This window comes from Octodon degus, unplaced genomic scaffold, assembly GCF_000260255.1.
Source record: "Octodon degus isolate 3935 unplaced genomic scaffold, OctDeg1.0 scaffold00048, whole genome shotgun sequence".
Lineage (NCBI taxonomy): Eukaryota > Metazoa > Chordata > Mammalia > Rodentia > Octodontidae > Octodon > Octodon degus.
In genome coordinates this window covers 5,584,516-5,596,597 of record NW_004524624.1, presented here as the reverse complement: position 1 = coordinate 5,596,597, position 12,082 = coordinate 5,584,516, and the positions used below count along the sequence as shown (strand labels likewise).

The 12,082-nt window shown below is 38.2% G+C and overlaps 1 protein-coding gene across 9 annotated transcripts in view; it reads right to left on the bottom strand.

Annotated features, from left to right (window-relative positions):
• Uimc1 (ubiquitin interaction motif containing 1) overlaps positions 1-12,082 on the bottom strand; it is a 155,433-nt gene that overhangs the window by 73,566 nt on the left and 69,785 nt on the right. For 7 of the 9 annotated variants that reach the window (XM_023716538.1, XM_023716537.1, XM_023716539.1 and 4 more), the window contains 4 exons: positions 10,488-10,612; positions 9,620-9,725; positions 8,575-9,311; positions 2,150-2,214 (listed from right to left, as the gene is read on the bottom strand). In XM_023716538.1, coding sequence (XP_023572306.1) covers positions 2,150-2,214; positions 8,575-9,311; positions 9,620-9,725; positions 10,488-10,612 — 1,033 coding nt within the window. The remainder of the gene's footprint in view (positions 1-2,149; positions 2,215-8,574; positions 9,312-9,619; positions 9,726-10,487; positions 10,613-12,082) is intronic. The other 2 variants (XM_023716543.1, XM_023716544.1) reach the window with 1 other exon arrangement.

Genomic DNA, 12,082 nt, shown 5'->3' with positions numbered 1-12,082 from the left:
ACTGAGCCATCTCCCGGCCACAAGATAGCTGGTTCCTGATCTCCTTTTTTTTTCTTTTGATGGAACCGGTGATTGAACTCAGGCCCTAGCACTTATTCTACTGAGCTATGTCCCAGCACTCTTAGTGATCCACCTATGTTAAGCCTCCCAAGAGCGGGGATTACAGGTGCACTTGCCACCACACCCAGTCTCTCAATGGCTGTCTCAGCATGCCCCAGGGCGGGGGCGGGGTCAGCACAGCAGGCCGGGATCAAATGCTGCCAGATGCTTTCCTCTTCTGAGGAAAGCTTCATTATGAATGGCTACCCTCACCCATTTTTCAATTATACATTCCTATTCACAGATGACGGTATATTATTCCTGACACAGGAATACATGGCTAAGAGATCTGAGCATGTAAACTAGCCCTCTCATGCTTCACAACTTTGATCAAGTATGCAAGAAGACACTTAAAAAATACAAATCCTCATATTAACGAAGAACTAGAGGAGAGAGAATAACCATTACTGACTCATAAATAACTAAATCTTGACAGAAAGCCACAAGTGATTTCTCTTTCTATATAAATATCTCATAGCATTTGTTATAAACCCAAGCCAAACATAGTTTATTCTACATGTAACATTAGGACTCTATTCAAAGTGCCCATCAAAAAACAATTTCCTGACATTTATAAAATGAGCTAATCAATCTGAAGTCAAACCACATTGCCTGCAAATTCAGCTTTCTCCTGGTGACAAAGCATATAATCATCTATTGAAACCTACAGCTGCTTGCTCTGCACAGACTCACCATAATAGAAAGTCTACAGACGTCTGTAGACTTTCTGGAAGGAGAAAGTCCACTCCAGAAACTTTTTCAAGCTGTTGTTAACAGCAAGAGAATCAAAGCCATATTCTTCAGCCCACGAAGAAATACCTAGTAGTATTTACCAAAAGCCTAAGAAAGAACATCGTTTAAATTATAGCAAATGGCAACTGGGCCTCAGCTTCCATGTGGGAGATGACAGTCACCCAAAGCAAAATTAAGCTCTTGTGAAACTCTCAAAACTATTAAATAAAGTAACTGGAAACCTTTGTGCAGTTGAAAATCAACCACCATCTATTATCACAGACGAAGACTGAGAAGATAACCTCATAAACAAATCAGCAAGAATAATATAGGAAGTAATGCAAGTATAACCACTTATAGAAAAGATGAGGTACCAATAGATTAAAAATGGCAAGAGACAAGGAGTGAGAATCACAGAGATCTGTGTGGCCTGAATAATATCAAGGCTTCAAAGAAAATGTAGGTCTTGGGGCTGGAGAGATGGCTCAGTGGTCTAAAGTACCTACTTGGAACTAGCTTGGCAAAGCATCAGGGACCGCGGTTCAATCCCCCAGCACCACATGCCAGCCAGCCCCGCCCCCTGGTGGGCTGAGCTGGCCACACACACACACCACACTCTCTCTCTCTCTCTCTCAAATAAATAAAAAATAAAAAATAAAAAAAAATAATAAAATGTAGGTCTTGAAAGTAGACTAAAAGGTTTATAAGGCTTGGAAACACATATGAAACAAGCATAAGCAGAAAGCATAGGGGCTGGGGATAGAGCTCAGCGGCATAAGCGCCTGCCTGACAAGCACAAGCTCCAGAGTTCAATCCCCAGTATCTCAAAAAAAAAAAAAAAAAAAAAACAACAACACCAATCATGCAGCAGTAATTACATCCCAAAATGAGCTGAAAAAAAAAAAAAAAAAAAAAAAAGAGAGAGACCATAAAGAGAGAAAATGTAAAGGAAGAAAAGGACAATAAAAGAAATAGCATATTGGCATAGGAAGTTAGTGTAACTAAAAGAATAGCCAGAAATGATCACGTCGCAGGAATAAAGTGTATCAGACACCAAGGTGACAAGAAAGACAAGAGAACCCCTACGATCTCTTCAGGCCTCATATTGTAGGTTTCTATAATATGCATATTTAAGAACTTGAGATAATAATGATTTCTCCCAGTCTGTGCTTATAAAAGACCTAAAAGTTCTTTGGTAAGAACTGGGCACCAGTTCTTTGGAAAGATGTCTGGGCAAAGTTTCACCCATGTAGTTTCTTCCTCTTTATGTTGGTACCATTAGAGGAGAATTAAGACCCACAGCAACATATAATCTCACCTTTGTGAACCAGGCATAGAGTTGCCTTCTTCAGAAGTTTCTTCAACAAACACACCTTGGGAAGACTGTAAAGAAATATGTAACATCTTAAACATGCAGGCACAAATGAATTAGCTTCTCTTCCTTGAAAAGAATATTAGTTGTTCAGTGTCATTGCTTAGCAATTATATGAATATATATTTTCCATGAGCCTTTAGGTTTCAGTAAAAATATGTCCTGCGGAGTCAGAGAAACTGGTTTAAACAGATCTATTTTTTTCCCTTTAATATTTGATAGAGGGTCTTGCCATGCAGCTTGGACTTATAGAGTCTCAAGCCTCTACGAGCACTGGTATTATAGGCGTGTGCCACCACCCCAGGTTTAGGGGCCAGAATGGCACGAACATGTAGTACCAAGGATCAAACACAGGTCCGTAGGCTTGCCAGGCAAGCACTTAAACCACTGTGCTATCTCCCTAGCCCTAAAAAGATCTAAATCATCTACTAACTTTGTAATTTTGTGTAAAGTCAGACTTGAATCTCTTCTTAACGTAAGTATTGAAGTGCCTCACAGAATATTACTGTGAGAATTAAACAAGATAATATATGCAATGCACTTTGCAAGAACTGTATCAGTATTAATTGGTCAAATGAAGTATCATTTCAGAAAAGCAATTCTAAAGCTTCTTTGTAGAAGGAGAAAATGTAGAGGCCAGTTTTCTTTTTCTTTTTTTTTTTCTCTGTATTTAGAACAGGGTCTACAGGGTCTCACTACGCAGATCAGACTTGTAGTGATTCTCCTGTTTTCAGCCTCCCCAAGTTCTGGAATTACAGGCGTGCACCACCACGCCCAGTCTCAATCACCAGTGGCAGGGCTGGTACAGTGTTGTCAGGAATCAAACCCCAGCCACTGCACTCTACCTAAACAGGCGCTTTAGTCCACTGAGCTATCAGGTCGGCCTCCCAGTTTTCAATAGAAATACAGGGCTGGGAAAAACATTTCTGTCCATGAAAGAAATCTTTCTGAGGATATGCAAGATACAACACAGGACATCCCAAAAGGAAAGTTATAAAGATTCTTTTTGCTACAAATCTTCCACTGTAGTTCTTCAACCTGGCCACAACAATACCTTTTAAGAAATGCAGATATCTGGGTACATGTCTATAATCCTAGCATTCAGAAGGCTAAGGCAAGAGGATCATAATTTCTAGGCTAGCCTGTGCTACTTAGTAAGTTCAAGGCCAGCCTTAACTTCATATTGAAACTCTGTCTCAAAAAAAGAAAGGAAGGTAAGAAGGAAGTAAAGGAGGGAGAGAGGCCAAAAAAGGAGGGACATAAAAAAAAAAGAAAAGAGAAATGCAACAATAAGGATCATTCCCATTGATTCACGGTAGAGTTAGTACAAATGTCAACTCATTAAATATAGATGCAGAGAAAAGCATGCATGTAAAAGCAGCTAGTTACCTTAAAAGTTGAGTTCTGAGAAAGTGCCTTGGCTGTGAACCTTCTTCCAATAAATTTAAAGCTACCAGTCAAAGTTTTTGGGATTTCTCAATAAGGTATTAAAAACTCTAAACAAGCAATCATTTTTCTAACACTCAGATAAATGATGAGAGATATTTAAAGGGGGGGGGAGTGAACTGAGTCTTCTACTGAAAGGTAGGTAAAGTGCAATGAGCAGGAATGTGGTCATCAGGAAAAATAAGCAAAACTGTCAGGACTAAAATACAATCGCAAATAAATACTTCACAGTACTCTGAACTCTGCAGTGAATTTTTAAAATCTCAGAAGACGTAAACACTGACACCTAGTGTTCATTTAACAGAATTTTGTTGACAGACTTCAAAAGTAATTAAAGCATTAATAGCATAAGGACATCTCCATTTGTACCTTAGGTTAATTAAAGTATATCTCAAACTTTCCCAGGATAGTTGTTCAATAATTATTGTGTACCTATTAAGTGCTAGGCCTATGCAAATCATTTTACATACATTATCTCCTTTAGCTTCATAAGAACCTTAAGAGGCAAAAAAAAAAAAAACAAAAAACCAAAAAACCAAAAAACCCACCATATTCCACCATATTCTTCTTCTTCTTCTTCTTTTTTTTTTTTTTTTTTTTTTGTGGAACCGGGGATTGAACTCAGGTCCTTGCACCTGCCAGGGAAGGGCTTACTCCACTGAGCCATCTCCCCGGCCCCCCACCATATTCCTTTAGAAATAACAAAATGCAACTTTAAGAGGTTAAATAATTTTACCAAAATCACCTAAGTCATAAGTGCCTGCCTTGCAAGTGCAAGGTCCTTAGTTCGATCCCCGGTACCAAAAAAAAAAAAAAAAAAAGAAAGAAAGAGAAAACAAAATCACCTAAGTGATCAAAAGTGAAACTGGAAACTATCTGATTCCCAAATCCATCCTCCAACCACTACTGTTGTTTTCATAAATGATCCTTTTACCAACCATTTCAATAAGGAATCCCAAGAATGTCTTCATTTCATTAAACTATTTAATTTTCTAAATTCATGCCTCAATGATAATTTTATTTTTAGGAGTAAAGGATCTTCAATAATACAAAAACAAGATGGCAAAACATGCAAACAAAATTTGACTAGACTACCTAAATAAAATAAACAGGAAAGGGGCTGGCAAGGTAGCTCAGCAGACTAAGTACCTACTTAGGCAGGCATAGGGTCCGGCGTTTGATCCCTGGTACCACACACCATGCCAGCCCCTCCCCCGGGTGCGCTGAGCTTGCCATGCTGAGCTGGCCACCAAACCCAGGCATGATGGCACGCACACCTGAAATCCCAGTGCTGGGGAGGCTGAAAACAGGAGGATCACTATGAGCCTGAGCTGCATAGTAAGACCCTGTACAAAATACATTAAAAAAAAAAAAAAAAAAAAAACCCCTAAAAAAAAAAAAAAAAAAAAAAAAAAAAAAAAAAAAAAAGGAAAACTTTTAAGGAAGTGGTAGCCTAATCAAGACACTGCATTCTGCCTGAAGAAGTATGTTCATGGAAAAGGGATGGTTTGCACTGAATCTAAAAAGGAAAACTCTAAAGCTCCAGGTTCAAGTAGTGTCTTCAGCACAGTTGCCTAGAAAGTGAATAAACCATCATTGGTCATTACAAAATGGCCTCCATTGCGGGGCAGTGGTAGCTTATCAGGGCTTTTTACAGACTAGTCAAACTCCACTAAAAGTTTCCACTTTCTGATTACTATTTCAGCTTTCCAGCTATATTCCTCCTAGAGTAAGAAATACTCTTCAGTGGATTTGTGTATTCTGGTCACTGAAATTTCTCAGTGAATATAAATATATATATTTATATTCAGCTTGATATTTGGGTAATAAAAAATAAATTCCAAATTTCCAGAGTCTGTCACTTCTCACAAACAAGTTTCAGTTTCTTCACTGAAAAATTAATGACCAGACTGAAAAGTAAATGAGCACATCAACACCTCCTGACCATAACGCCATCAAAATGATCTCTTGGCCTTTATTAACAACTTTCCTTGTCTCAGAGATGCCAGAAAACAGATACCATCTGATCCTCAAGTTTTAATAACCTAGTACACATTAATCTGATCCAAGGTGAATGTTTTTCTGAATTCTTTTTTTTTAATTTAATTTAATTTTATTTTTATTTGTGTGTGTGTGTGTCCAGCTCAGCCCACCAAGGGGCGGGGCTGTCTGGCATGTGGTGCTGGGGGATTGAACCGCGGTCCCTGTGCTTTGCCAAGCTTGTTCTAAGTAGGTGCTTTAGACCACTGAGCCATCTCATCAGCCCCACCAGCTGATACTCAGTGTACTTTTTTTTTGGTGGAACCGGGGATTGAACTCAGGCCCTTGCACTTGCCAGGGAAGTGCTTATTCCACTGAACCATCTCCCCAGCCTGTTTTTCTGAATTCTAATTTCCGTAACTTTCTTGCTATCTGTGTCAGTGAAGGAGTCTCAAATGTGGGCAGTTCCAGAAAAGCCATGAAAATGTCTGGGTTTGTTTGTTTTTTTAATAAAACAGAAAATGTTTAACAAACACATAAATTCTCCTACTCACAGTTCCTGAAAGCAAAAAATCAATATGAGAGGCAACATCACAACCATAAGATCTTCATCATTTGCCTATAACATAGGTAAGCTTCTCTTGTTTTTGAAAGGCACTACTGTGTTGGCAAGGCTGTGATGAAACACGCATTCTCATACACTGTAAAATCTTCGTGAAAAGCAACTTAACAATAGATAATATGTCTATATGTTTATAACTCTAACCATTTACTTTTCATAAGGACACTGATTTTGAATAAAGAAATTTCAGGTATAGAGATGTTTATCACAACAACAAAAAAAAAACAGCAATGGAAAATATTTATTCAATGCTATAGCTGAGGCAAAAAAACCTGCAAGTTTGAACCCAGATGGGGCAACTCAGCAAGACCCTGTTTCAAGATAAAAAGTAATAATAGTTCAATATGAAAGCTCTGGGTTCAATCCCCAGTACCAGAAAAATTACACATAAATTATATATATATATCTTATGTGCATTAATCTTATAAATCATAAACCAGAAAGTTATTAGAAGTGAGATCTATAGATAATTTTAACATAATAAAATGATTACATAATGTTAAGTTGAAACTATAGTAATATACCAATATGAAGGCTGGGGACATAGTTCAGTGGCAAACCACTTGTCCAACATACATAAGAGCACACCCAGCACAAGAGAAAAAAATAAGAAAATACCCTAGCAACACACTGACATGATCTAAGCCATACCAAAAATAAATGAATAAAAGATGAAGAATATAACACTGACATCACTGGGATGTTCAGACTGTGGATAAACCTCCAACTGACAAGAGAATGACCTTGGTATGCTGGTTAGAGTCTACTCCAGCAAGACAGAATGGAATACCCCAGAAGTAATGCACAGTGTCTCCAAAGTCCTGGAGACCTTCTGCTTCTGTTGGGATAGGCAGACAGTGCCTAGATGTGTCCTTCCTATCCTGTTTTAGAATACATGAGATACTGGTTTCTTTAGTATAAAAAGTCTCCCTTTTTTTTAAGATCTCACTTTGTACTGCAGGCTGGCCTTGAACTCAAATGCTACCATTTCTTAACTGTTCATCGTAATACAAGAAAATGAACAAATAACAGTGAAATTAAAAAGTCTAACAGAGAAACAGCAATAAAAAATTAACCACAGAATACAAAACTGCCAAAATTATAATGAGTTTGTGATTATATGATTGCTTTCATAATACTGAAAGAGTTAAAAAATACAAGTTTTCATATACAATAGAATCTCACTATGTCAGAAAAGAGACTGAAAAGCAACCTAAAAATCCCCAAATGGAGACTAGTCAGTAAACTAGAGAAAACTACAGTAAGCAAAACAGAAATATACCATCAATGGATATGAGGGGGCAGTTAAAGTGGAAAACTACCTGTACTTCTTATCACAAAGAAATGGGGCTGGGGAAATGACTCAGTAGAATAAGTGCTTGCCTGGCAAGTGCAAGGGCCTGAGTTCAATCCCCAGATCCACCAAAAAAAAAAAAAAGGACTACTTCCCCTTAAATATATAAAGGATGTTTATGAGGAAAAGAAGTGGAAGAGGAGGAGGGAGGATCACAATATCTAAACAGAAAAGGAAATAACTTTTTATATGAAATTACCCTACAAAGATCTCCAATATGAATGAAATGTCCTCTATTCAAGAGCAATAATTGCAGTACTGTTTATAACAGAAAACTATTAGAAATAACCTACACCTTCACCAACTGGCCACTTGATAAATTATGATTCATCCATATATTCTACATTCCACATCAAAAAGTTTAAGAAACTATGTTCTATTGTGGAATGATCTTATAGAAAAAGAAAAGGGCAAAATAATGGGCATAATATGCTATCATCTGAGTAACTACAATATTGCTTGCACTGTATAAAATATCTAAGAATACCCTGGAAACTAGTAACACAGTTTGAGTACAAAGGATACACTTGGCTGGAGGGTATAGATAGGGGACAGATTTTTAAAATTTACATTTTGTTAAATTCTGAATCACACAAACATTAGTATTCAACAACTTAAACTTTTTAGAAGTAAAAATTATAAAGACCAAAAAAATAATTATGATATATGCATGTGATAGAATATTTGCAAGCACACTTATAAACAGCAAAAGTCCTAGGATAAAGTTGAAAGGGAGAAAGAAACAGTTTGTACCAGAGTCTTTGTTTCGTTGAAAAATTTTTAGAAAGTATATTTTTAAAAGTACTTATATATGCATAGAAATAATACTTTCTGCCACTAGATGTTGGTTTTATAGGTATTTTTATAATCTGTACTTCCCTCATTTCCACAAAAAGAACAAACTGCTAAAATAATCCTTGTTTAATCTGTGAATAAACCATCCTTAATTATAACATCACTGACCCTTACCTGACCATGACTGGTTGTTGGTTCTTCCTCCAACAAAATGTTCTGTTTCAAGCTTTTAATTTTGTTTTCTTGGATATCCTTGGTTTTTGAGTGCCAGACAGATGCCCTAGATTCCTGCCTCTCCTCTTTGTCTTCATCTCCCATATCTTCTGAGATGCCTTCATTTTTTTCACTAGCCTGATCTCCTTGGGCACATTCATTCTGGATCAGAGAAGGGGGGCCAGGTAACACTGGTTCCCCAAACCCCCTTTTTTTAAAGAGCTGCCTCTGAGCCATTTTTAGGCTCTTTTGATAAACCTCCAGCTGACAGAGAATGACCTTGGTATACTGGTTAGGGTCTACTCCAATAGGGCAGAATGGAATACCCCAGAAGTAATGCACAGTGTCTCCAATGTCCTGGAGACCTTTCACTTCTGTTGGGATAGGCAGACGGTGCCTAGATGTGTCCCCCCTACCCTGGGCAGCCTGGAGAATAGCGTAACCCCTCCCAGTACTTTCCTGTGGCTTCTCACACTGTGTGTGCTCAGCCAAGTGGTCAGTATATCTGTCAAAACATTTAACGTTCTCATTCTCAGACACTGGCTGGTTTGACTGGTCCCAGCTTCCTGAGCTGCCAGAGACCGGCTCCTCTTCAGTGTTTTCAGTGTGGTCACAAGGATCCTCTCTTTCCTCAGCCTCGTTTCCCTGACTGACATGTGAGCCTTTAAACAGTGATGGAGGTACCAGCTGCCATATGCCTGTAGATATTTGAGAAAAAGTAGGGCTAAGGACAAACTTTTTTATTAAGAGGGTTTGGTAAGCTATCATTTACCAAGAATTATAAAACGTGCCTAAGACAGGCTGTTCTTTGGGTCTACCCTAAGGTTGGTTTTTCCTTGGAGATAAAAGTATGTTGGATATTATGAGATTTCAACTATTTTCTGTTTTAACTTCTTTAATATCACTGAAGGGATCTGGGGTATTTCTGTATATCTACTCTCAGCATGAGATTGCTATGATACGGTTATACTTGATGAATGGAAGAAGTCACAACAGGGAGACATGCCTTCAGTGGTCTCAGAGTCTGTGGTTTTCCCTTGGTGGGACTGTGATGATGGTCCAATGGCCAGAGGTCGAGTTCTGGTAGCAGAAGCATCAGAAGGCCGGCAACTCTGAAACAAGTGATCCCACACCAGACCAGGTTTATTGTTAAAATAGCTACATATGAAGTTACAGGAAGAACAAAAATGGGAGGCCACTGTCCCTAGGAGCTTTTCCTCTTGAAAATGAAGACATGCAATTCAAGTAAATTCCACAACATGTACTGAATATTTATGTGCAGAATGCTGTACTAGATCAGTATACTACACCCTTTTTTGGTAAAGAGACGAATAGCATAAAGGATGGCTCAGACTGCACTGTTTAAACCCACAAGATCAACCCCAGCCTGAGCATATCAAAAATAAAAAAAGAATCAAAATGGCTCAGAACCTGCATTTATTAGTATCCTTAACATTTAAAATAATTTCAATTCTACATATTCAAATCACAATTGAACACTATTTGATTATTTTTAAAGCTGCCCATTGTTGTTCTCATTCCCTTTGCTCTCCTCCATAAAAAAGGAGGTAAGCAAGCATTCTTGCTTCCTTTAGGATGCTTGGTACTCTGTAACTCTTTTCACAAGCAGTCAACTTACTATGGTTCTTTTAATTTATGTACTGAAAATATCAGTGGGGTAGAAGAAAACTCATATTAAACTTCAAACTAGGTTTGCCAATAATTCAACACAGACTTTAGAAATTATCATCGTAAATATTTGTTAACTGAAACTATAAACTACTGTGACTAGTTCCTAATGCAACTATAACACTGTAGAAACCAAAGATCACTGCTAATAAAACTCACAATTTGTTTCAACATAATATATTTACATTCAGGCTTTCAGCGATGGCTTTCCTCAAGAGCTCCTCTTCTTTCTCTTCTTGGCTGTTCAACTCCCTAGCTTCTTGCTCACTCATTTCGAGAGCCAAGGCAAACTGTTCTTCTTCTGTCATTTCTATAAAAGGATAAGGAAAAACAGAGTGAAGGATACCACAAACAGCTAGTAAGTAATAAGCAGAAAACAAAATTATTAAGCTTTTCAAATGAAGATACTATAGACCACTTAGCAGAATTTTGTAAACCAATAAATGAGGAAAACCTCAAAATGTAAGTTATTGCTCAAGGTCATCAACAGCAGTTATAAGAAGTCTGGGTTAACTAAACTATTAGCTCCTATGATGACATAGTGCTTATATATCTTTTTTTTTTTTTTTTTTTTTTTTTTTTTTTTTTTTTTTTTTTTTTTTTTTTTTTTTTTTTTTTTTTTTTTTTTTTTTTCAGAACCAGGGATTGAACCCAGGCCCTTGTGTGCCAGGCAAGCATTTATTCTACTGAGCTATTTCTCAGGCCCCTCTTATATATACCTTTCAATGTTGTATTTCAGTACAAAAAAGTATGTGGCAAATGGTAGAAAATACTTTGTGAATAATAAACAGAAACCACTGTTGTAAATGATCTAAAAATAAAACATATTTCTCCATAAAAAAATAAATAAAATAAAATAAAATAAACAGAAACCACTCCAGAAGTTTTTGCTAAACAGCACATTGCAACATGCTCAAATTTTAACCATGTTAAAATTTTATTCTTCAGAATGCTCAGGTTTATACAAAAGAGAACATTCCTAGTAACAACCATGCGATTTGCAAATACCATCTGCCATTGAAAGCTAATGCAAATATTGGAGAAATGGATAATTCCAAGTCTAGAGCATGAAACGTACAAGATGAGCTCAAATATCTATCAGAGCTGTAAATAAGGAATCTGTCAAACACTACTTGGGTCATACCAAAAGAACTCAGGAGTCAACTAAAAATGCAAAACAAAACAGAAAAAACCGAGAGCGCAGGCCCAGCCAGTGAGTGAGACGACCGGGGCCCTCCGGATCCTGAACAGACCCAGAGTGCAGGCCCGGAGAGTGAGTGAGAGGACCGGGGCCCTCCCGATCCTGAACAGACCCAGAGCACAAGCCGGGCCAGTGAGTGAGATGATCGGGGCCCTCCGGATCCTGAACAGACCCAGCACACAGGCCGGGCGAGTGAGTGAGACGACCTGGGGCCCTCTGGATCCTGAATAGACCCAGAGAGCAGACCCTGTGAGTGAGTGAGACGACCCGGCCTGGGGATCCTTATTCGACCCAGGCTGCAGGCCCAGCAGGGAACCCTTCAGCAGAACTCCCTGCAAAGAGGCTAGAGGCAAGACCCACCCAGATGATTCAGGAGAGAACATCTTGCCAGAGAGACACAAAGGGTTCAACTCTAAGGCCTGCAGCGGAAAGAAGTGGAGCACAGCAGCCAGATCCAAACAACACCCACCTGGAGGAATCTGAACTTCATAGATCCGGACCTGATGCTAAGGTAAAAACTATCTAAGCTCTATACCAAAGGTCAGAAGACAGTGGTGTACAAAATGACAAAGAGAAGGA